Raw genomic sequence first — 27,262 nt, forward strand, 5'->3', positions numbered from 1 at the left:
ACTTTAGACAATGGCAGACCTACTTAACCTAACCATCATTTCTGTAACTTCCAAGAGACCCCAAGGCAGAACCATCCAGCTAACCTGTTACTGGAATCCTAATCTTCAGAAACTGGGTGAAATGATGTTTGTAGTTTAAGGCAGCTAAGAATTGTGATAATTCTGCAACAGATAATACAAGTCTAAAATACTAGTGTATACAACCAGATTATATCACTCATTTTAAAGATGAGGAAACATACCTCTAATAGGATTCGGATATTGGTTTTTGATGTGAGGTGCACTTTGCTTCAAAAGAAATTCTGGACTTTGGGGGAATTAAATGTAGGTCAATTTAAAATATGGTCAGTAGTCTAACTAATTCTAGCAAACCTTTTTCAAATTTACATTGAGATTTCAGGTTGCACTTACCATTTCCTTTTTCGTAATAATTCATCTGAATACTTTAACACTGGTCAAAGGTCAATGCACAGCCTAATCAAAAGTCTAAGCTGAACTTTGAATATTCATTATAAACTGAATCACTTAATTCATGCAGCATGCAGACTACAAGCAAACACAGACACAATTATTCTCACCTTTACCTGCTCTATATGTCTTGGCTTGATTCACTGGCATGGGCGTCATAGGTATTGGGTATAAAGGCTTGAGGAATTAAAAAAAAAAAAAAATCATTAGGCTCCTATGATAAGAATGTATTCTACCACTCTTGGTTTTTTCTTGCTAGAGATAAAGTTTACCGATTCTCTTATGAGTCATTTAAAAATGAAATCATATCCACAAGCTAATAGGATAAATTCCAAACTAATCTAAGCCATTTTTCTCACCAGAAAATCTAATCCATTTTTCTCACCAGAAAACAGTCTCTGATTCAGGTCCTTATACTAACAACACACCAAACAACTCATGCTTCCTCCCTCTTTCAAGTACTTCTGTATGCCACCATGCCTCAGGTCACTACAAATCTAAAGACTGCTTGTGTTAAAAACAAACAAGTAGGATAGCCACGTGAACATCAAATGCTATGACTTACTTGCACACCTGGGCTCACTGGGACTGGATACATCATATTTGGTGCAAAACAAACAGGCTGAGTATAAACTGGAGTTGGCTGTTGGTGACCCACCATAGATGGGCTAGGTTGTGCTTGAGGTCGAGGAGAAGTTGGGGTTGTAGAAGGCTTTGGCTACAGAAGCAAAAATAAAATTTAACTATTTCAAGTTGAAAACTCAACTATTATAACAATTTGAGAATGCTTGTCCTAATTACTATAATTTTCATCCACTCTTAACTATTATTTTTATCAGGAGGATAAAAAAATAAATAAAATAAAAACCAGTCTAGCATACACAAAAGCCCTCTGTTTGACTCCCAGCACTGCAAAACAAAATTGGGGATGGAGATGTAACTCAGTGGCAAAAAACTTGCCTACTGTGTGGAAGGCCCTGGGTTCTATCGCCAGCACACAAAAGCAAAAGCAAAAAAACACAAAAAACAAAAAAACACATAACACACAGAAAACAAATGTTTGAAACAAAAGAAAAAAAATGCTTTTGTAGAAAGCTAAAGTAAATTTTTGTGAATATCATAATACATAGCAGTACTAATTTTGTAAGAATCCAGAGAAAGTGATTTTAAATTTTTTTTAAATTTCCTTTTGCTAATACTAAAAAAATATTCATATTAGTAACCATTAGAAGAAAAAAAGTTGTTTTTGCATGCTATATGGAACTTAGATGGCTGCTATGGGAGAAAGACTACCACTAATCATACTAATTGTAATAAATCATAATAAGTTAATTATTTTCTGAGACTAGGTTAACCTCAAAGAAATTAATAAACTTACCTGAGAAAAGGAGCGAGGGTTGAACTCCTTTGCATTGGGATTCAATGTTGATTTCCTAACTTGCCTAAACCAAAAAAAATATACAGGCCAATGAAATCTGCAAGGAATTTATGTTTCTCTAAATCTTCCACACGTCTCTGACAATATTTTTTTTAAAAAACTGCTGAACATAAATCAGATTTAAACATTTCTCACTAGGAGACTATTAATCTTCTTTGTTAAAATACACACACACATTACATATCCCTTTATCCAAACTGACCATAAGGGTTATTATCATTATTACTACTGCTTTATTTTTTATAGGGATTGAACCCCAGGATGCTTTGACACTGAGCTACATGCTCAACCCTTTTTATTTTTTACTTTGAAACCAGGTTTCACTGAGTTTCTGAGACTGGCCGTAAACTTATATCCTTTTGTCTCGGCCTCCTGACTCAGTGGGATTACAGACACACATGCTGTTGTGGCTGGTTACAAAGGCAGATTGTGTTTTTAAAAGTAATTTATGATTGATTTTCTCAAAGACAATTAAAATACTGGAGCTGAAAAGATAGTAACCTTATAAAATATCCTTGAAAATAATGTTTAATATACCAATTTTATAATATTCAGTAACTTTTACATGACATATGTTGGGAACAATCGTGGCTTTAACAGAAATTTTTAACTCAAGAATAATCGGTCCCCCAAATTAATGAGTTGTATATCAAAAGTTCATTTATAATGCAGTTGTGTGAAACCCAAAACACAAAATCAGTGGTGGTTAGAGTCTGAGGCTAGCGCATAAAGTAATTTGACTAACAGGAAGTACCAAATTCCTGGTTTACTCACTCAGCTGCATCTTTCTTCTCCTCTTTATCATCCTTCTCTTGTTTACATGCTGGGCTAGAAGTCTGCACCCCTTGGGATGTAACCTCAGGTCCCCTCTTGTGCTCAGTGTTACTAAGTATTGAAGGGGAGATGCTGGGACTGTTTGGCTTGCTGCTGCCACTGGTGCAGTTGCTGCTGCTATTTTCAATGAAAGAATCCTTAGCACTTGGTTCAATTTTGTCTTTGATCACATCTCTTGATTTTTCTCCATCTCTATTTTTGTTTAGTAGTTGATCCATAGATTCAGAAGTAGAACTTGGCTGTAACTAAAAAAGGAAAATAATTATACTTAAATATTTTAAGTAATTCTAGTAACCTATTTTCTCCCCCAAAGTACAAATGAAGTAGGCATGAACTGTTTTGAATAAAATTCCCCCCCAATTTTCAGAATAATGTTGTTATAAGGCAACAATGAAAGAAATGTCTATACAACACAACCATCAGAATACTCAAAACATTCTACCCTCAGGTATGGGCCCGAGAGATGAAGAAAATGTTGCTAGCATATCACCTATATTTTGGTAATAAGAATTAACATGCATGAAGTGAATACTATGTGCCAGGCTCTATGCTAAACACTTCACTGGCAGTATCTCATTTAGATAATATGCCCCAATGTTATACATATGGGATATGGGGGTCAAGATTCAAACCCAGGTCTATTTACCTCAAATGCCCACGCTACTAATCCTGAACAGATCAATACAGTAACATTTTTTTAACATTTATTTTTTTAGTTGTAGGTGGACACAATATCTTTGTTTTATTTTTATGTGGTGCTGAGGATCGAACCCAGTGCCTCACGCATGCTAGGCTAGTACTCTTCCTCTGAGCCACAACCCCAGCCCCAATACACTAATACTCTTACACAAATAAAACTATGAGCATCCTATACACAGCTATTGTAGATCCTGCAGAGAGCTCTCCAGGATAAAGAGAGGGAGAGGGATTAAAAACAAGCAATCAGAGTATTCTAATTTCTGTTTCAATGAAAGACTAAAACAAATTCAGTTTAAGGCCACGTGCTTGTCATGGGCACAGCTCTGATGATTCATTCATTGAACAGTGTAGCATATACTATGCATTAGTAGCTGTTTAAGCATTACTAGAAGCTTAAACATCAGATGGCCGGTTGGCGTCATATACTAGACACGTGACTCTGGGCAAATTAATTTCTTTGCCTCAATTTTCTAATATTCATACTGTAGATAATCAAAGAATAAGTTCAAAGCCAGCCTCGAAAACCAAATGAGACCCTCAAAATAAGAAATAAGAGGGCTGCAGGGCTGGGGTGATGGCTCAGTGGTAGAGCTCTTGCCTAACACAAATGGGGCACTGGGTTCAATCTTCAGCACCACATAAAGATATATAAATAAAATAAGGGTATTATATTCATTCATATATATATAAAAGGTTGGGGATGTGGCTCAGTGGTTAAGTGCTCCTGGGTTCAATTCCCCAGTACGAAAAAAAAAGAACTTGCTTCAAAGTGATGTTAGGACAATAAAGGTCTTACATGTGAACTTAAAACAATGTGTAGTACAAAGGAAATAATAAGCATAATCTAAAAACATTTTACTCTAACAATTATAAAGCTCACCCTCAAATCTCTTTTAAATCTATTTCATTGCTTTCTAGCATTCACTTATGGGTCGGGAGTTGTTATTAAGAGATTTAGTAACACCTATGATTATTCAGACTCCAAAACCCAGTAAGTCAAAGTGCAAAAGAGAAAGACTTTTAATGGTACTCTTACCAGTAATTTAAAAGTCAAGCATTAATGAAGGTTTATAGAAAGTTTTGGACTTTCTGTAATATCTTATATATTCTATAATATCAAAAATATATACATACATATATATCTCATAATCTGATGGCCAAAATGTGTCTATTTAATGAACAAGTACTACCTTTAAAATATATTAACTATAATCAAGACAGTATAGTATTGGCACATAGTCACCCATTTGTTATTATTTGTATTATAGGTGTTAACCATTGCTTAACAAAATTTAAATTAACAACTATTAATAGCTTGTTATAATAGTTGAAAAGATATGCTGAAGTATGAAATAATATGTAATGCTTTAGATGTTGCCAATACGAATAAAACTTAAACAAAACATCACAAAAATTTAGAAAGTTAGAATTCACGGGCTGGGGATGTGGCTCAAGCGGTAGCGCGCTCGCCTGGTGTGCCTGCGGCCCGGATTCGATCCTCAGCACCACATACCAACAAAGATGTTGTGTCCACCAATAACTAATAAATAAATAAATAAATATTAAAAAAAAAAAAAAAAAGAATTCACGCTGGAAAAAGGCTGTCACCATGCCTCTGACTCATTTGTGTTTTAATTCTATAATTTTTTTTTTTAAAGACTAACAATTACATTTTTCCCCCCTCTAGGAAGCAAAGTTTCAAGATGTCTTGAGTTGGTCTCAAAAATCTACCTTGATATCTACACTATATTATAACTATGCACAAGAATGAAATAAGTCAAAGAGTTCAGGGTATGTTCAGGAAATCCTGTCTCAATATAGAGAAATGGTATTATAGAAAGATATCAGGATGGGAATGCAGCTCAGTGGTACATCATCTGCCTAGCACGGATAAGAAACTAGATCTGACCTCCACAACTGTAAACAAACAGAAAAAGACATACACCATAATTAATACATTTGTTCACAAAGTAGAAATCTTCAACTACCATAGAACACCAGGATCCACTGTCCACAGCAGATCATTAAGAATTTGACCTTTGCTCTGCTAAAATCTAATCCCACTAACCATGGTAATCAAATGAACATCAAATAATAAGCTATGTTTTGATGGATTCAAAACACTGATGCCTATATTGTTATTATCCAATCTCATATTTTAGATTATTCCACTTAAGGATAAGTAAGATAACTTTAAGACTGCTTACCTTTTTTTGTTTTTGTTGTCAATATTTGTTTTTTAGTTGTAGATGAACACAATAACCATTATTTTATTTTTATGTGGTGTGGAGGATCAAACCTATTGCCTCACACGTGTTACACAAATGCTCTATGACCGAGTCCCAGCCTGCTTACCTATATACATGGTATAATGTTTCTGAGTGGTTACACAATGCATTTTTTGTAAACTGATGATATAAAAGTGGCAATGTTTATTATTTATTTTTTCAAATTATAATTCATTAGTCAATGACACTTACCCTAAAATCATTCTTAAACTTCTTTAAATCATCGATTTGTTTTCTATGTTCAGAAACAACTGGTGATATGCCTGTAAAATCAAGAACTATTAAAATACACGTTTATTTTTCAACTCTAACTTCAAGTTCTTTTCATATGTGATGTCAGAAATGAGAATAAGATCTGTCATCAAAAGAAAAACAATTTCAAATATTAATTCTGGCATTTGCCAAAGTAAGCATTCATTTGTATGCAATACCAAGAAGTATACAAACAAAAGTACTCTACTGGGCATGAATTAGACATGCTCTTCCCTATTTCCACAATTATGTTTAAAAACTTAAAACTCTAACCTTTGTTTTCAGCTTTTGAAAAGTTAGGTGATGTTTCATTGGGCTTAACATTTTCTTTATTCCCTGCTGGAGAGTTTTGCCTCTGATCTTGAAGCCTAGAATCTTTAGCTAGAAAACAATTTTTCAAAAAGAATTCAGAAATTAGAAATGTTTTTGGAAAAAATACTTTCACCTGAACAGAGGTTTTAGTTCCTTGCAGACATCATGTGAAACAACACTAATTATATTTATATAGGTATTCAGCACCAAAGGAATGTTAGCCTTCAGAACACTAGATATTAAAGAATAACATACAAGAAACTAGTGGTAATATGTAAACAACAAACTTAATTTACTTAAAATTTTAAATGTGTATTCAAGACACATAGTTATGACAACACAGAATTTTTCTGTTAACCTTGGACGCCCCCATCCCACCCCACATACCTTCCATCGATGGGGTCACAGCTCTGTTGGATGCAGGACTGGCAGGTGTAGGAGATGCAGCTGGAATGGGCATGGCAACAGCTTCAGCTGGAATGATACCAGCTTGGGGAGAAGCAAGCACTGGCCCACTGGGAGTATTTCCAATACTGTTCTGTCTGGGAGACCTGGGTCTGTGAGTCTTGGGAGATAATCTTGGAACTAGAAACAAGGAAAAAGTTATTCATTATGTTCTCAGCTCATCTGACATTTCCTCAAAAACACTTGTTTTGAGATCTAGGTAGAACAGTCATCCTCAGTCCCCACTCTTTCCCAACCACCCTGTTTTCTTTTCCAGTCTCAGGAATAGTGGTGGCTACTGAAAACACAAATGTCTGAAGAAAGAAAGCCATTACTAATACCTAAGTACAACTGTGGTTTCCTTCCTAACTAAACATATTAACTTTTTTGAGTCAAGTTGGATATTAGATTCCTATGGCAAGATAAATGCAACTTGCTGGGTTTTTTTTCTTTTTTTCTAAGAAAGATGGATGGTAATATTTTGTACTTTTAAAAATGTGGGATATCCCCAAGAGGCCTATTCTTGCCTCTTTGATACACTGAAACACCACCCAGCACTTTGTAGAGCATCCTGTGTGCTCTTTCTTGAAATATCAAAATCCACTGGGCAATAACTAAGGAAATCAGGACCCAATTTAGCCAAAAGGGTTAGATAACACAAGAAAATAGTACAAATGTGGGGTTGACATTATGATTTCCTAGGTTTTGAAAAAAATGCTTCAATTTACCTCACTTTCATTTTTCTTTTATTGAAGAAACAAGGATTATGAAAGGAAACATTCAACAATTGTCATTTTTTCTAATTTTTATAAATAAACAAACTTATAATGTTAGTCTGGGTATATATCGTTTCGTTTTTTTTTTTTAATTTTTTGTAGTTGTAGATGGACAAAATGCCTTTATTTTATTTATTTTTATGTGAAGCTGAGGATTGAACCCAATGCCTCATGCTATGCTAGGCAAGTGCTGTACCACTGAGCTACAGCCCCAACTCCAGCCCCAGTCTGGGTGTATATCTAACAACTGTTTTTATTCTCTTGCCTCTAAATGATGGTCACTCTCAAAATTCATTTCCAAACCATCTGAGTAATGCCAAAGTATTAATATTAAGCAGAAGATGATTTTTAAAATGTTTTCTTATTATCTTAAATTAATTGAAGGAATTCATAGAACAACTGTATGAGTGCACATTGTATGAAACTGATCAGAGAGTATTATCAACTGAACATAGATATTTAATAGTGCTGGGTGTTTTTAAGTTTCAAGACTATTTATTGTAAGGATAAAGAACAAAAAAGAAAAGCCGGGGCGGGGGATTTAGCTTAGTTGGTAAAGTGCTTGCTTCGAATGCACAAGGCCCTGGGTTCAATCCCCAGCACTACCCCTCCCCCACTTCCAAAAGCCATCATTAAATGCTCTAACTCTATAGTCGTTATGGGGGCAAAACATTAAGGATTGATCAACAAGGTAGCCTACTTTTTAACTTCTGTCAAAAGTTTAATTTTTTACACTTATATGGCTGCTATCAACATATTCCTCAGGCTAGTCACAGGTAAAAGTTTGGTCTTTCATTTGTGTTTGACATTCCTAATAAAGGAAATAAAGTTGGGAATTAGTGCCATGGACAGATGCTATAGAAACACACTCTATGTAAGCCCCAATAAATGTATGTAGAACAAATCAACAAATATGCCAAAAAGATGGGAAATACAGTCCCTTCAAAACAGTGCTATGAACTGTATTTGCCTTATATTAGAGTGGCACTTGCTAGCTACCAACTATGTTCATATTTATGAACCTCATAGGAATTATATCACAAACCCATAAAACATACTAGACAAGAATGATTTTACTCATTGAGAAAACTAAAATTTGGATGCTTGCATGATTTATTCTAACTTTATGATAATGATCCCAGAAAAAAAAAATGTAGTTTTCCCAAATCCTGGCTAGTTCACTATTTATACTATATATACATATATATACTATATATGTATATACACACGCACACACTGTCACATCCATACACACACACTTCCTCAAACAGAGATTTACCTCCACTCTTTTTATACCTTACATAATTATAAAAAGAACACTGTCAATGTCCTAAGCCAAGTGATACCTACCACCACTGACCACTGATGACCATGTTCCCCCTGCAGGACTAGTCCTTGCCACTGGAGGAGTAGCTGCTTCACTTGGTGGATTGTGGGATACAAATTCTAGGCCACTAGATATAGAGCCCCTCCCAGCAGAAACTCTGTGATTTCGGGGGTGTCGCTGGGCCTTTGGGGACATCCTTGGAGGCCCTAAGAAAGGAACAGTGAACATGACATAAATACCATATGCAATGTCCATCAGTACTACATTTCTGCTAAACACTCTCTCTCTCTCTCTCTCTCTCTCTCTCTCTCTCTCTCTCTCTCTCTCTCTCTCTCTCTCCCCCTCCCTCCCTCCCTCCCTCCCTCACTCAATAGTTCTTCCTTGATTAAAAAATAAAAGGTTTTGGGTGGGGGAAGACCCATACCATATTTATTATTGGTCATACTACTAAAGAAGTATTCTGTAAAATGCCAGAGTTTATAAATAAATGCCATTTCCCTTTATTTTTTAAGGGAGAGATGAAGTTGGTGGTAAGAAATCAAACAATAAGATGTCATAACTAATAAGAGAATTTTAGCAATCTATTTACTCTAAGTCCATCAGTTGTAGGCATATAAAAATAAAGAACTATAATAAAATGTTAACTGAAGGTACAGTTACACAATCTAATAATTTTTACATATACTACTTCCAAAATTAGAAAAAAAGTATTTAAATTTTTTTTTTTTTTGGTGGTCTGTATATATCAAACCCAGGGCCTCATACATGTCAACAAGCACTCTACTATTGAGCTGTATCCAGTCCCCTCCCCCCCAAATTTTTTTTTAAGATTAGCCATCCCCAGATCCCCCTATACTCTGAAATACATGTATATACCCTTCTTATATTTCTCAAAAATGTTAGTTTATCTTAACTCTTCTGCCATGATCATCAATTTTATAACTAATGGCTTTAAAAAGTCCTTACCTATAAGCAGTTAGCAGGCTATGAGCTGAAAATTCTACAAAGCATGACTTGAACGTCCAGAATAGGTGACACTTGGGGAAGAAATTTCACTATGTGAATTGTTAAAATTCTACATCACTGGTTCTGCCACCCCATTAGGGATTTGTCTTTCTAAAGCTGTCTAATGCACATTAGACCAAACCATCAGGTGAAAACTAATGGGCAGAGCTGCTCTCATCACAAGTCTGACAATGAGAACATTCACAAAATACATTCTTAGGGTCAAAGTCAAGACCTCTTAATCAAACCTAGCTGTCAAACTCTTTAAAACATCAAATTAATGTGTGTCCCCAAAAGGAATTAAAACATGAATATGATCTTTAAAAGAATGCCAATGATATAAACTTTCCACTGGAGATTATACAGCATCCCTGAAAAATGCAGAAGGTACATTTCTATATGAAAAGCTATTCCATAAACAGTCCTTACATCTTAATGTAATAATGACATTCACAACTCATCAATGAGAATATTTTATCTAATACTTTCTCATTATATAAACTTCTATTAAAACAATGGACTGCAATGCATACTTCAACAGAACTTAACTCCACTATTAGAAGTACTTTTGAGAAAGCATGTCAGCTTGAAAATCTGTGAAACTGGCTGTTGAATGTGAGCTGTTTTGGTCAAGGTCTAATGATCTCCCTACTAGGGTGACAACAATTTATTTAAAAACAGTCACCACAGTTTCTCCAGAGAAGCAATTTACATAGAAAAGTTTATTAGTCCCAACATAGCAATATCAATTTGTGATTTTAATGAACAAGTCTGATTAAAATTTTAACACAAATATTCTGAATATCAAAAGGACATTATCATTTAGAAAGCAGGACTTTAAATTTATGCACTGATTTTTAAATTAGAATGTTACCCTTCTACAACATATGCAAATATCTGATATGTAACTGTAGTGGGTTTAGCATCAAATACTAAATAAGAATTACAGGATTTTCTTATCTTTGACAAGAACAAAAAAAAATCCCTAAAGATTCCAATTCATACCTGTGTTTTATCAATAATTTCATTGATATCAAGGCCTCTTCTGACTTAAAAATAGCCTTGTACAGTATAATACTGCAAAGCTAATTTTAAAAATTACTCAGTTTAGAATTCTTCAGGTGCTCTAAAAAAAACACAGTCTGTATTATAATCTGAGGGTTCACAGACAAAGGAAGCTACAAGGAATGTCATGCTAAAAAAGGATCCCTAAAACACAATTCCTGCCTATGGCCAATAGGAAGGTTCACTGGCATTTTGGCCAAGGAGCTATTATAAAATGACAGGTTATTCAGTTAAGTGCAAGGCTAAGTGGAGAAAGTTCACTGTTCACTATTAACTACTACATCCAGTATCAATCAGGAGAAAGAGGCCCTGGGCAGATCTTTCTGGAGCTGTGCAGAAGCATAATTACTAGGCAGATTAAACCCCCTTTCTTACAATGCAGGATTGTTCATAGCTTCACAGAGCATTTATCAAATTTCTAATGAACAAAAGGTTAATAGAATAGTTTTAATAAACTAAAGTTAAAACACGGAAATTATAGGTTATTAAATAATGAAGAGGAAACTATTTTGTAATTATAAACTCACATAGGAGTTAAACAAAGACAAACAAAAACATGAACAAATTGTGGTATTGTACCTTCTGAAGACATGCGTTTAGGCATAGTAGAGACAGGAGCTGGAGAACCATGAGCAGAGGGGTGAGACGGGGGTCTGGATGGCCGCGAGGGGGGCCTGGAGGGCGGCCGTGTAGGGGTGGCTGCCCGAGGTGGAAGAGAGTTGGGACCTGACTGGTAGCGAGAAGGTGGGCGAGAGGAAGGAGATGGGCAAGGCGATGGCCAGGGAACACCTGACAGAACAAATGATATGAAGGAAAGTATAAAAACTAAAGAAAAAAATGAGGGAAAAAAGTAAACAGAAAAAAAAGTAAAATGACAAAAATGATTTCTTGTACATTTTAACCCTTTGAGGACAGTCATTTGTTTTTGATAAGTTTTAGCATAACTTAACTGACATAAATTCACATTTTACTTTAACCTCCTTAAAATTAAGTCTGTTTAAATGAATACACGTTCCCAAAGGGTTAATTACGATCTACACATACTATTGAAGAAGACAGTTAAGACTTTGTCTAGTAATTCTGCTTCTATTACTGTTTCTCTCTAAACAATTGTTAAAAGGAATATACATACAATAGATAACTTCACACAATAAAGCACAATAATTCTTAGTCAGGAATAAGATTGCTTACTATATTAGTTTTAGCTCAGAAACAATAAAAATAAACACCAGCTATTATATCCCATTTACAGAGCTGGTTTCTTACAATCATCTATGATTTTCATTAAGTTTATATCTGAATCTAAGGTTCAGTTTGAAGTCTCATTAGAAATCAAGTCCCATATTTAAGTAGAAATAAAATATTAATTCTATTTTGTAGAATCACAAGAATAATAAAGGTATCAAATTTGCTCTTTCAAAATAAGTCTCCATATCTCATTAAACTAGAAAAGGGGGAACCTTCCAAATAATTTATGCCGTTAAAATACTTATCTAAGAGACTGCTTAATAAATAGTGCAACTACAAAGCAGTCATCACCAAATAAATTGATTCCGATAGATATGCACAGGTCAAAATATACTGACATTTACTATTGCAGAGCACTTACCTTAACCTTAGAAAATAGTTCCAGGTCTCCTCTCCAGAGGGCTCCACGCACTTGAGTATTATACATTTCCCAGCCCCCTTAAGGTCTTTTTACTTTGAAAATTCTGTTTATGAACAACTAAAAATCTTTACTCAATGAGCAAAGAAATTTTCATCCCCAACACTAAATATAGAAAATACTCAAGACTGTGTTCATCTGGAGAGGAATTCTGGAAAAAAGACTTAATAAAAAGAAAATGAAATTGGAAACTTAGTGTTCTCTAGTTTTGATCTAATTTTATGAATTCAAATGCCTAAAATTGAATGTCCACTCTACTCCCTTAGTGAGACTACTGTTGTTACTAATTACCTTATTCCCATACCATTTACAGGTGTGCTGAATCCTCAGAATTCTATAAATCATCTATAATCTATGAGCTATCTTCAATCTAGATTTAGAATAGTGAAAAAAATACCTTCCTGCTAAAGACTCAGGTTTCTTTTATTTAAGATGCTAAACTGTAACATCTACCCTTAAGGACTTAAGAGTTGTTTTTATTGTATTTTTCTCATTAATTTCTTCACATGACTCTTAGTCATGTCTTGTATTACAAATTACAACTCCTTTCTTTATTAACCACTAAGTATATTGAATATATATTAGGATTTTCCATATAAACTATAAATAATTTTATTATCCAGTGTTTTTAAAATTGAGAACCTACCCAAAGTTTCCAATTTCTTTACATGTGGGATTTTTTTTTTGCCAAGTGAATGTCAGAAGCAAACTTAGAACTTTATCTTAGTATATGATGAATGTTTTGTCATAGTGAATACTATATATGCCAAAGACTTATATATAATGTTTCTAATATTCACAAAATCAAGTTTTAAGTAATTCTGAAGTGAAAAACTACTCCACAAAAATCATTATTAGTATGCACATTCCTATCAATTGTGTAAACTCATTTTTAGTTTGTATGAAAACTATATATTTGATCAATGACATTGATAAATTTGGCCAAAATACTTGCCTCCATTAACTACTCTTTGGTCTGAACCAGAATTCGGGTTGAAATCTGAAGTGTGAGAAGTGGATCTTGATGGCATGGCGCCCGATCCAGGCTGGCCCATACGCGGTGAATTCTGTCTCCCACTTCCCCAGGATATGACTTCTCTATTTCTTTGTCCAGGAGGAATATATTTATTTTCCCTGAAAATGAGAGATCCTCTAAATCATTTTATCCTGAAACATGTCTAAAAAGTAATTTAGGTAAAGGGAATATTTGTTATAAAAATGTTCAACACTAAACCAAACCGCTTCAATTCCATGTTCTTCCATCTTACCCTGAGTTCTAGCTTCTAGCCTCATCCTTCCCTCAGATTCTCCTCCAAGCCCAAAGTTTAATAGACATATGGTCATTTTCACCCTATTTGATCTCTCTGTGGCTGACTCATGATCAGTCTTCTTAAAGCTTTTTTTGGGGTCCTTGGCTTTTCAACTTTACTTTCTCTGAGATTTACACGGTCTGCTTGTTCTGTGTGTTTTTTTTTTTTTGTGTGTGTGTGTGTTTGTGTGTGTGTGTGTGTGTTGCTTCAATATCAGCAATGCTGATCAATCTCAAATCCACAGTGCCAGTTCCAGACTCCACACATCTCAATGAACTTATCCAAATGTACCACCTAAGCTGTGAGTGCCTTGACAATAGGTATCTACCAGGTATGCAGTAGGTGCTCCTGAATAAATGAAAGACACACAAGCCCCTCAAATGCAACAAACTGCATGAATAAAATTGTTTCTCCCCTCAAACTTGCTTCATCTTTCCTATCTTCGTTATCAGTACAACCATCAACTCAGTTAGCTAATCAAATAAAATCTCAATAAATCCCCCTTGATTTTTCTAAGCTTTATATCACAAACTTTGGTCTAGTTGGTTACCAAGTTGTCACAGCTGTTCTCCCTGGGATTTGTTCACCCCAGCACCTGCTTTCAAGATGCTCTTTCGCTTGTACACAAAGTCCTTTCACTATCTCAGTTCCTGTCACCACCCACCACCACTACACTCACAACATGGATCATTGACACAGGAAACAACTAGCCCTTTCCTGAGCTTGGCTGGTTGTCTCACAGGGCTGTGTTTCTGCGTGCGTGTGTCTTTTCACCAGGAGAGAAATCTTTTCTCATACTCCTCTCTGAGTGGCAAACAGACTCTATTATCCTATCACAAAAAGTCTCCTCAGTGAGGCTTTCTTAAAACAATTAATTCTAGCTCCTCTTCACCTTGGATGTTCCTAATACTCTAAACACACCTTTAATCGAGTGAATCATATTGTCCTATTAATTACTCTTTAGCAAGCTCTGTAAGATCTTGGCTTGCACTTCATCATATACTCAACACTTTGGCTCCACAGAGCTGACTCTCAAAATACATTTTCCAAGATTACCATAACCTTTTCTCTAACAAAATCTGTTACACCAATTCCACTTGCATTCTCAACCAAAGCTCATTAAAAAAAAAAAAAAAGGAAATATAATAATACACCTTCTCACACAGACCTTGAGTTGTGTATCCAAAATACTGCATCATGATTTCCTTTAAATACCTAGTGTTTATGCTGTGCCCCTCACGTTCACTGGAATTTCTCTGAACTGCTGTATATTTTTCTTCCTCGCTTCTATCATCATTTTCCAGGGCCACCCGAGCTTTGTACTGAGCACTTGATTCAATTTCTTCTGCTAACTGGTTTGCCCTTGCTTCCCGTTTTAAAAATTCTTCTGAGTTATCCCTTTCTAAGGGTACCCTAAAACATAAGGAAAAGAAAAGCAAAGTGATTTTAAAGTAATAGTTTATATACCTGTCATAATCAACTATTCAGAAAGTTTAATCTGGTATACTAGAAAACTGTAAAAGTATGGTGCTTGTTAATTTTTAAATCAAAAATCTGAATTTTTTTCCTGTTACCTTTTTACAGGGAAGAACATTCAGTATTTCAAGAACTATTCATCAAACCTCTACCCTTTCAATGCAGTATTTTACAACTTGAAAACAAATTATTTTAAACATAAAAATAATTAGGTATTGGGAAACTACATTTATTGCCTGTTTTAATAGAAATTTATAGATCTAGGTAGAACAATTCTTTGACACATTTGTTTAACTTAAAATTCAACATTTATTCCACACAATTTTATGAACATCAAAGACAAGTAAATGTACTAAAATAAAAGCAAACTCTTTAAACTTACGTATATGAAGATAAACTGCTATCATACGTAGACACTACTCCATAATTTTCTTCATTATATCGAAACATATCATTGGGATCCCATCCATTAGACTAGAAGAAAATGAAGCTCATTTTTTAAAGTAATAAAATATTTATCTTCTTTAATTCAGTTTTAAAACATTTACAGTAATACTATCCTAGTTAAATCTAGCAAATCAAAAAATAAGCAAAACTTTCCTCTCAAAATATTTTAAGGAAAATTTTTTCTTCCACATCAGCCCCTCAAACAGGTAAGTAACTATAGAATAATTTGAGATGATATTCAAAAAGTTTAGAATATATTAGTTACTTCATAAAATCAGAGCTTTCTGATCACAGTTCTGTCCTTTCCTTACCCTCTTAACAGCTACCTTTCTGTAAGACAGAAACACCTAGATTTACCAGAAACTTCCTGAGATCATGGATCATAAGTATGTGAAGGAAAAAAGGTCTTTTTGACAGACAAAAATATTTCCAGTGATGGGGGAAAAGAAGGAAGATGACAAAGTTTTCCCCACTTCATGATGACTTTAAAGTGGGACCACAGTACTAGACCCCAGCCATCCTCCCCTTCTATATTCGAATGCTCAAAGGAAGTGTGATATGAGGCCATCAGAAGACAAAAATCATAAGATCTGGGTTTAAGAACCGGTTTTGCCATTAGCAGATGTTGGATCTCAAAAAGAGCGATTCTGAGTCTAGATGCCCTAACTTACAACTTCTGAGTAGATAACTCTACAGGAAACTACTATTCTTAGAAGCTAGGTTGTATTATTTAAACTGTAAGAATCAACCAACTGGGGCAAATGCTATAAGAATACTCACTGATAATACTAATGTCTAGTTAATCACTTATCTATTTAATCCTTCAAGTCTTCTTTTAAAGCTAGACTGGTCAAAACCAGAGACCCAGCTTTAACCAAGAAACACTGCTGGGCGCAGTGACACACACCTATAATCCCAGTGGCTTGGGAGGCAGAGGCAGGAGGATCGAAAGTTCAAAGCCAGCCTCAGCAATTTATCGAAGCACTAAGCAACTCAGTGAGACCCTGTCTCTAATAAAATACAAAATAGGGCTAGGGATGTGGCTCAGTGATCGAGTGCCCCTTGAGTTCAGGTTCTGGTACCCAAAAACAAAATTAAAAGAAAAGAAAAAGAACGCTGATCCCAATTTCAACACTGAAGCTTGCCTTAAAATCCACCAATCAACCCTGGGTCCTCCTACATTAATCCTGATAAGACAACAAAGTAACTATACCATGAAAGTAACTCCTTTGGCCTAAAGTATGTACCAGAAATCCAGAAATCACAATTACCAATGGAGACTTTATAACTATTTAAATAAAAATTAATATAAATTCTACAAAAAAAATCCACACCACACAGAAAGACATTCAGTGAAAAGTATCTTCCAATCCCAGGGTGCATAGATAACTACTACTAACAATTTCTGAAGTATAATTCCAGACTTCTATATACATATATGATCAGCTCTTCTTTAAAATTCAAATTGGATCTAACTGTTCTGCAACTTGCTTTATCTTTTAATCTTGGCTATCACAACACCATTTAAAATATATAATATTTATACTGAGTGGCAGCAACATAAATCTATTTCATTTGTTCTACTGATGGATGAACACTGCTTTTGTTTTTGGAGGTGGGGATTTAACCCAGGGCCTCACACAAGCTAGCAGTCTACCACTGAGCCACATACTCCACCCTTTCGATGAACACTTATAAAAACATCCCCATATATAATTATTTGCATATATTATCCACATCACATATTCCCCACACAAGTCAGGTGATGCCTACTTGAAAACTGATATCTTCAGATATATGAGTCTTTAAAGTTTGAAAACTGAGCTGGGCATGGTGGCATATGCCTATAATACCAGAGACTTAAGAAACTGAGGTGCAAGGATTGCAAAGTTTAAATTTAGCTTCAGCAATTTATGAGACCCTGTTTCAAAATAAATAAATAAATGAAAAAGGGCTGGGGATGTAGGTCATTGGCAGTGTTCTCCCCACCCCAGTTTGAAAATTAATTAACAATATATTAGTTAGTGAATTTCTGGCTTTATTACTAAAAGGCCCTAGTTATAATTACTAAGTTATTATGTCTTAAAACATTTGCCAACACTTTCTATCTCTATAATCTCTATAATCTTTTTATCCTAAAGATAAGAGTCTGTTAAGCATTTGATTTGTAGATGGTGTACTAGAGAAAAGCAAAAATAACATGTTGCAAGAGGCATCTTAGAAATAGGCTTTTTTATGGAGAATGATCTTGGTGTGTGGGTGCGCACACGCTCGCGCAGTGGTGGCACTGGAGATTGGATCCAGGGGTGCTCTACCACTGAAGTACAGCCCAGCCCCTTTTTATTATATTGAGACAGGGTCTCACTATGTTGTCCACGCTGGCCTTGATTCAGCAATCTTCCTTGCCTCAATCTGCCAAGTAACCATGATTATAGGAGTGTACCTCAGTACATGGCCAGAGAATGATCCCAATTTAAGACCAAAAATTTTACTTAATACTTTAATTATAATGTAACCTAATTATTTATCTTAATAATGAGTACCTTTTCTCTTCCTCAGACAAGAAGCTTAAAATGTTCAGCTTCCACCTCATCTCTAGGTAATGTCAACAGACAATGAAGATACCATCTCCTTACGTTGCCTTATTCTGCAGGGTGTTCAAAGCAAAACACACTGGCATTTCTCATGGTTTCCACTTTAAATCTGTAAGTTGCTTATTATCTTTTAATTATAAGGAAATAATAAATGAACACAAGAATAGATTACACCCTGCTTAGCCCTCACAAATAAATTAATAAACAGGCTGAGGATATTGCTCAGTGGTAAAGCACTCGCCTTGCATGCGTGGGTCACTAGGTTCAATCCCCAGCACTGTAAATTAGAAGTAGTAATAGTAGAAATAGTAGTAGTACAAGTAGAAAAAGTAGTAGTAGTAATAGTAGCAGTAGTAGTAGTGGTGGTAAATAAACATTTTTCCTTATTCTTTATTTATTGCCTGGGACAAAGTCTCTATTTACATAACAACAGCTGCTCCAAATATATTCTTTACAGTAACAAAAACATATGTAAATTAAAAATAAGTGATAGGATGAATGAATGAATACCACACTAACCACAGTCTGATAACCAAACAAAGATATTACTTACTACGTCGTTTTCCAAAGCCTCCAGTTCCTCGCTGGTTGAGAGTTCACCTGCATCCCAGGGCTCCAGGTCCTTCTCTTTGTGTTCACCATTCACTTTAGCACTGATAGCAGAGTCAGTAAAAGCATCTGTAAAGAATGGTTTGGGTTGAAAGATCATACAACTGGATAACAGGCTACACTAATATGCATCAATTATCAACAAAGATGTAGGATTTAAAAAAAAATTTTGGAAGTGAATTTCTGATAAAGAAATAACATTCATTAAACAGTGTGCTTTCAAACAATTCAGTAAATACCACAAATAATTATTAATAAAGGCATTTTCTTTAATTTTAAACCAAGAAACATTTTAATATACTCACATAATTCCTTAAATTATATTAAAGATAATTCAAGTGACACATAAAATTCCCACCATCTATTTAAACTAAGATCTCTTATTTAATGGCTACTAACTAATATACCTTCAGAGTACTTGCAGTCAAATACATATAGACTTTTTTTTAACTTTCTAAATCCACATGTATACGCAGAGGTTGGTATCCAAACATACTCTTGCCAACAGAAAATTTAGCTATTCTAAGTGGCTCCTCCTTTCCTAGAATTCACTTTTCCTGATACCACTTTGTTATAAAGCTCAGACTGTATACTGTTACCTGTCTCCAGAAAATTCAGACAGGCCTACCTGCACTTCCTTTTAAAGTATTCTCACTTACTTGTGTCCTCTTCTATTCTACTCTGCTAGTGTTTCTGAGGAATACTGCCTTGTGAGAGCAGCATGCCATCCTTATGTTCAGCTGACCATACTACAGTCTGGCAAAAATTAAAAAGTTGACAGTGGGCCCAACTTAAAAAGCTAAATAGTGGTAGGAAATGCTTTGTAGACATACATTTGCATTTAAATACTTAGACCTATAAGGTGGGACCTACCACAAGCTACCAGTAATAATTCTGATGTGGCTCTGTGGGAAAGGATAGGCCCCCAGTCATTATGCCCTCACCCTTACTAAAAGTTCTCCCAAAGAGGAGGGGATGCTTTAACAGCCTAATGCACCCAATTTTCCCTCTAAAGAAACAATTCCAGAGTGATTTTTTATTTGGTAATGCTTCTATAATAGTCTTTTCCTAATGATCAAGGTGATGCCAAAATTTTAAAAATTGAGCAAGCCAACTGAGGCAGGGCATTCCAAGATTAGCCAATTCTCATTCCAAACTAAGGATGGGTAAGAAAAGGAGTGTGTACATTCACACCAGGGATTAAAATCATCATTGCACCTATGGGCTTTGCTGCCATCTTCATAGCAGCATTGTCATTGCTGCTAGCAATTACTGAAGCCAAAAATGTGCAGAGGGAGATCCCCAGAGTAGCAGGTCTCAGATGGGGACTGGACAAAACATCCACTGGAAAACAACTACACTTTGGAAACACTATTTTTCCAACACCCCATCTTCAGTTGGAAGCCAGAGATGGCATGGCTCTAAAAACCTAACCTTATTTGACCCTAGCCTGAATCAAGCCCTATACTACATCATCTTAAAGTTATATGAATTCCTTATAAAAATTAATTTGCCCGTGTGTATCTTCAAGAATATTAAATATTTCAAGGAAACAGCAAATAATAACCTTCATTAGTACCCTGAAATTTCTTTAATTTTCACAAGAATACAAACAATACTAGACTATAGGAAAATGTAAAACCAGTCAACATGACTATTAATGTATATAGGACCCTGTTAATGCTTTAACCACACTAGTTTTTTAAAAGTTTATGTTCGAGTGAATAAAGCATTTATTTAGTTAGAAACAGCATAAAAAGATAATGCTTTTAATTCCAGAAATTAAAGCCCAAAGCAGCTAGAGTTTTATGAAACCAAAATAGACTTTTTCTGATTGCTGTGTGGGGGGTGGGGAAGGAAGAGAGGGGGAAGTACTTAAAAAAAACTGTGGACTGAGCAGAGCAAAGCTGTTTTCAAATGAAAAGATCCAAGCACACAAAACAAAATGAATAGTTTAGAATTACTTTTATGATATGATTCTAAACAACATCAAGAAAGGATCCCCAGACAGGCAAGCATGGTGGCAACACTTACAAATACAGCAGGAACAGGAGAATGGCAACTTCAAGGCTGGCCTGTGCAACTTGGCAAGACCTTATCTCAAAATAAAAAACACTCATTGGTAGAGAGCTCCCCCTGGATACAGTCCTCAGATGGGAGCCAATGTGGATGGGAGCAAGTGTCTAAAACCTTAATGAACCAGGCTTTACTCTGCTGACCACAATTTAGGTTGTATCAAGAGGCCATCATTAGGTGAGATAGCACATGCCTGTAATTTCAGTGGCTCGGGAGGCTGAGGCAAGAGGACAGTGACTTCAAAGTCAGCCTCGGCAACTCAGTGAGACCTTGTCCGTAAATTAAAAATGCAAAAAAAGGGCTGGGGATGTGGCTCAGTGGTTAAGCGACCCTGGGTTCAATCCCCAGTACCCCCCGCCCCCCCCAAAAAAGAGGCCATTATTAGGTGACTTGTTTTTTTCAATTCTACATTTTTATCTTAAAATCTTCTGTTTACAATATCAATCTTATAAAGAAATCAACTATTATTATGCTATAACTTAGAAATGGGGGAAGGGAAAATATGAAAGTATAATTCTATAAAGGATATGTTCCTTGGTTTTTAAAATTTCCCCCAAAGTAGGTCCTTTTTAAAAGATAAGTGAAAGGTTTAGGGAAAAATGGGCCAGAGTGGAGCATCAGCACAAAATGAGACAGTTGCAGTTGCTAGAGAAACTCTGGTTGTTAAGTATCTTATTTAAGGCCAACACAGTATCACGAGCTAGAAGGAAGAAAGGCCTTGGTGTTCCATTCTACACTGTTACCAATATCCACTAGTGCAAACTCTGATTTATTTTACAATTATAAAATAAAATACTAGACATTTGTTAACAGCTTTTTCTTTAGTTTTTAAAAAACACTGATGATATTAAATAACACAATGTTGAAACCAGATTACTGCAAAGTTCAAAAAAACCAATTGGCTATATTCTAATCATAAGTTGTGGGAATTTGCATGCAAACTATATCCATGCTATAAGTCAGTCTATTAAATTTCCATTATTCTCTATGGCAAGAAACAAAAGCATTATAAGAGCAAGATGCAAAAATACAAAGTGAATGTTAGAAAAATGTTACCTGTTTCTGAAGGAACTATAGGTATAGAAAAAAAAAGGAAAAACAATAAAAATTATCAAATGAGACAAAAGACAAGGATTTAGTTCTTTCTGTACTTTATTCCCTGACTTAGAAACTTCCAATTTCCAAAAGCCTCTACACTAGAGGGTGAGGAAAGGTGTAAGATTACAATCCCCCTCCCCAATGGTACCCCCACAGTGGGCAGGCTCTCAACACCCTGGCTCCACTCTGATTTTAGACAGAACCTAGCCATTCTGGGGCAGAGATGCCATCTGGTGGTAGTCAAGAAGACATGACTAAACCACTACGCTACCTTTCTTGGGTATCCCCCATTCCATGCACTGGTTTTGAACCTTTCCTCTTTTACTGCTCATATAATTATGCTGCTGAAAGATCATTCAAGCTTGTCTCAGAATTTTTTAAAGGGCTCGAATCCAGAGACTCAGAAGGTTGCGGCTGGCGGATCACAAGTTCAAGGCCAGCCTCAGCAACTTAGTAAGAATCTATTTCAAAAGGAAAATTAAGGGCTGGAGATAAAGCTCACTGGTAATGCTCCTCTCAATTCAATCCCAATCCCCTGTACCACTCCCCCTGTTCCTCAAGTGTAGACAAATAAGTAAAATGATTTTGAAGTGTTTAATATAAATTTACATATATACAACTATAAAAATGACATAAATTAGATGAAATAATCATTAACATTAGAAATCACAAATGTTATTCCAGAAAGAGCTTCAAAGTCCTTTACTACCCATTTCATCTCAATTAAATTTGCTTTCCTCAAACACTGAAATTCTAGATAAGAAAACATTTAAATTTTATTTTAATCAATTATTACTGTGGGATTTTTTTCTACAACCTTTAAAAACATTTTCTCATCATACATCATCAGAGTTCTTGCCTAGCATGCATTAGGGTCTGTGTTTGATCGCAAGCACCACAGGGAGTGGGGTATGTAAGCCAAGTGCAGTGGCACACACCTTTCCAATTCCAGCTACTTGAGAGACTGAGGCAAGAGGACAACTGAGCCCAGTATTCAGGAACAAATGTATGCAAAAATTTTCTGCATAGTACACAAGTCCACAGACTTCCCCAGAGAAGAGGGACTATGTGTTAGAGGAGAGATTTTTTTTTTTTAAATTACATATACATCTGTTCTAACTACATTATTACAGTAAGAGCATAAACTATGTTATATAGATAATATTAAAGAACAGCATAAATAAACAAGTTGGGGATAAGGAACCAGATATAGATTAAAATAATAAAACCAAAGGCACAAGTAAAAGCACTACCACAAGTAGAGGCAGAAGTAGAACTATCATGACAAGAGGACTGCAGGGAGCTGGGGCCCAGGGAGTTTTTGGATTAGGGATTCTTATCCTTTTTTTAATCCAGGGATCCCTTTGGCATTTTGGGGAAACCTATGGAACCATATTCAGAATGTATTTAAATGCATAAGAGACAGAAAATCAATAGAGACCAATTATAATAAAATGCAATTATCAAAAATCTAAAACAAATTTTGCGGCACAGTAATATGTATACTTCTTTATTAAGGCACTAAATAATAAGATCTAACAAGAGATGATCTAATGACTACTATAATTTTTTAAAGGTGATGAACATAAATAAATCTGAGATGTCCACAGGATGAAGTGATAAGAAGCTTTTCAGTTGCAGGTACCAATACTACTATTGGTTTGTTGCCTACATTTATAATGGAAAGAAATGCTAAATTTCACTCAAAGTTTAGCAAAATTAAAAGTGCTTTGTTGTTGTTGTTGTTTTAAATCCACATTCATCATTCCCCAAATCATGTTCTAACAAGCAGAAAGAGAAGGTAACCTGCTAAGGAAAAGTAACAGAGTCTCCTAAAAAAGCACCTTCCTGAGCAACAAGCCTCTGTAGGAGGTAGCCAGTATATCATGTTAAGGACCTATAGGCCAGCCTAAATATCAACTGCCGGGTTTTTTGGGGGTTTTTTTTGGTACTGGAGATTGAACCCAGGAACTCTTTACCACTGAGCTACACTCCTAGACCTTTTAATTTTTTACTCTAAGACAGGGTCTCACCAAGTTGCTGAGGCTGGCCTTGAACTTGCAATCCTCTTGCCTCAGTCTCCTGACACCGCAAGAAGAAACTGATATATTTCAAAAAAACTTATTGTTTTCTAGTCAGAATCAAATCAAACCAAACCAACAGAATCTTTCTGTTTTACTCCTTTCTCAGATCTGACCTAGATAGCCATTTGACCAAAGTCAGGAAAGAATCAATTGATATGGAAAAGCATCCCCAAAATGCTATTCTCTTTAAAAACACAATATGCCATTTTAAAGTGTCTCTGCTTCTCTTATGGAGCCAAAGGGAAAAGCCTAGAATCTGACTAAGAAACAGGTCAAAAACCTCGATCAATGTACTATGCAGTAAACTCAAGGCAAAATAAAAATAAAAATAAAAATAAAAAGGCAAAGTAAAGGACCAAACTAACTTTTCAGATGCTAGGATATTTGATTGGAAGCTTAAAAAAATGCTTAGGGTCTAAGGATACAGTAAAGTGGGCTGCCTAACAATATGCTCAAGGCCTTGGGTTTCATCCCCAGCATCCAAGTGCTTCCAGACAGTAGTTCTCTTTAGGAAGTACCAATTTGCACCAAAAGGCACGAATAACAGAGAAAGATCATTGTCTTCCTATGTAAATGATTAAATTTCAAAATACTATGATAAAGTAAGGTAAAAATTTTTAAATCTTTGAGGGACAAACATTCTACCTAATAAAAAAGCAGTAGCTCTATTTTCCCTAGTAATAAAATCCATATATGAGATATGCATATTGAATTATTTACTTAAAATTTAAAGAAAAGTGTTTTTTTTTTAATATTTTATTTTTTAGTTATGGGCGGACACAGCATCATTGTTTGTATGTGGTGCCGAGGATCGAACCCGGGCCTCACGCATGCCAGGCGAGAGCGCTACTGCTTGAGCCACATCCCCAGGCCCTAAAGGAAAGTGTTTTTAAGATGAGTTATATCACCTTGGTTCATCAATATAACATAATGGCACTGTAATTAGTAGTTTAACATTTTAAACTTAAATTAGCTAAACTAAAATTTGAGCTGAAATTATTCTAAAATGGTATCACTTAAAATGAAGTGAATATGACTTTAAAAAAAATCAAATAAATATATACATATTTTTAAAATTGTAAAGCCATAACCCAGGTTTCTTTGAACAATGTGAGTATTGGATTGGCTTCACAGAATCAAATATACACAAAATTCTACAATAAAGCCTGAATGAAATAAAAGTAATAAAACCAAGACATACTATGGAAACCTACTTCATGCGGTTTGTGATATTTAAAAAAGTGAACGATTCCTCAGAATAAAAGATTTCCAATTCCCACATTATCTCCAAAAAAGATCAAAAGAAATTTGAGGAAGGATGCTCTCTGAAATTAGCCTATTTTTTCATTTTTCAAAAGGTTTGATTTTCAATTCAAAAGTTAAAGAAAAACAAAGCAATTCTAGCAGGGTATGTTGGCATCTGCCTGTAATCTCAGTGACTTTGGAGGCTGAGGCAGTAGGATCGAAAGCTCAGAGCCAACCTGGACAACTTAACCAGAACCTACCTCTAATTAAAAAATAAAAACATGGGGCTGGGGCTAGGGCTGAGCAATAGTGGACTTGCCTGGCATGTGTGAGGCACTGGGTTCAATTCTCAGCACTGAATATAAATAAATAAAATAAAGGTCTATCAACAACTAAAAAGTAAAACTTTTAAAAAAAAAGGGGGGGGGCCGCTGGGGATGCAGATCAGTGGCAGAACGTACTCTGGGCCCTGGGTTCAATCCCAGGTATTTAAATTTAAGGGGAGGGAGAAATAGGACAAAAAAGTAAATTCAGAAATATTTAGGAGTCAAAGAATAGGATACAGAACCTAAAATGTCAACAGTGCTAGCCAACCACATTACTCTTTTACAATTTACTCTCAAACTTTCGGTCAAAAGTGTTCCACAGGGCTGGGGTTATAGCTCAGTGGTAGAGCGATTGCCTAGTATGTGTGAGGCAGTGGGTTCGATCCTTAGCACCACAAATAAATAAATCAATCAAATAAAGGTACTGTGTCCATCTACAAGTGAAAATATTTGGGGGGGGGGGGGAGTGTTCCAGAACAGGTTAAGGAAAGTAGAATTAGACATGAGTTCCAATTCTTACAGCTGTACAAACACACTTCTATTTCCCTAGCAAATATAGAAAACAAGATTCAGACATTTCATTTCTAACATAAAATCACAACTGTTCAGGTACACATGCTCATTTAATACTCTTTGCCAGAACTGAAATCTGGATAAAAAGGCTATTAATTACATTCGCAGTTAGACAGAACCAAAATTAAAATTAAGACAATTAACCCACATTCCTTCATTATTCAGTTTTGTTACTAGTTCTAATATATTTGCTATTTCTAAGACTCCACTGAGACTGTGTAAGGAAAGAGAAAAAAATAAATAAATAAAACCTGTCTACTGAAAACTGGACTCATCTGAATTATTCACCTACTAAGGAGTTCAGGGTGTAAGTGCATTTTCTAATTCCTGTACTATCACCAGGTAGATTAATCTTTCTCACTTTTACCATCCATCAAGTTGAGAGATTAAAAAATCATATTCCAATGCTTTGAAACTACACTACTTTGCTTACTACTGCAGTATATTACTTTTCTGCATGATCACCAGTTATTTGTAACGCTTTTATTCTATTTTTGCCAATCTGTAGCATGTCTTCTAAAATGAATGGAATATATACTACTTTGCACATATCTAATTAGAATCATAAGATTGGTGTATTATAATCATAATACACACACCAATCTTTGACATTACAATTTTCTAAAGGCTCTTCTCAACTCAAAATTATACAAATACATAAATGTGCTCTAGTATTTCTATAATTTGGGTTTTTTTTTTTTCCTTTTTGGGGGATAATGGGGAGGGTGTCAGGGATTGAACCTAGGAGTCTAATAAGTTTCTGAGGCTAGCATCAAACTTCTAATCCCTGGGCTTCGGCTGTAGCTCAGCAGTAAAAGCACTTTCCACGCATGTGCTAGGCCCTGGGTTT

The 27,262-nt window shown here is 35.3% G+C and overlaps 1 protein-coding gene across 8 annotated transcripts in view; it reads right to left on the minus strand.

Annotated features, from left to right (window-relative positions):
* The window catches only part of Atxn2 (ataxin 2), a 101,417-nt gene that overhangs the window by 22,703 nt on the left and 51,452 nt on the right, over positions 1–27,262 (minus strand). For 3 of the 8 annotated variants that reach the window (XM_026386149.2, XM_026386151.2, XM_026386148.2), the window contains exons 6-19: positions 22,143–22,157; positions 18,955–19,079; positions 15,743–15,834; positions 15,100–15,297; positions 13,530–13,708; positions 11,488–11,697; positions 8,862–9,044; positions 6,679–6,876; positions 6,253–6,360; positions 5,920–5,990; positions 2,681–2,985; positions 1,847–1,910; positions 1,034–1,186; positions 579–645 (exon numbers count right to left, since the gene is read on the minus strand). In XM_026386149.2, the coding sequence (XP_026241934.1) occupies positions 579–645; positions 1,034–1,186; positions 1,847–1,910; positions 2,681–2,985; positions 5,920–5,990; positions 6,253–6,360; positions 6,679–6,876; positions 8,862–9,044; positions 11,488–11,697; positions 13,530–13,708; positions 15,100–15,297; positions 15,743–15,834; positions 18,955–19,079; positions 22,143–22,157 (1,968 nt within the window). Of the gene's footprint in view, positions 1–578; positions 646–1,033; positions 1,187–1,846; positions 1,911–2,680; positions 2,986–5,919; positions 5,991–6,252; positions 6,361–6,678; positions 6,877–8,861; positions 9,045–11,487; positions 11,698–13,529; positions 13,709–15,099; positions 15,298–15,742; positions 15,835–18,350; positions 18,434–18,954; positions 19,080–22,142; positions 22,158–27,262 lie in introns of those variants that run through there. The other 5 variants (XM_026386150.2, XM_026386147.2, XM_077796109.1 and 2 more) reach the window with 4 other exon arrangements.

The sequence above is a fragment of the Urocitellus parryii genome, chromosome 3 (assembly GCF_045843805.1).
Source record: "Urocitellus parryii isolate mUroPar1 chromosome 3, mUroPar1.hap1, whole genome shotgun sequence".
Taxonomy (NCBI): domain Eukaryota; kingdom Metazoa; phylum Chordata; class Mammalia; order Rodentia; family Sciuridae; genus Urocitellus; species Urocitellus parryii.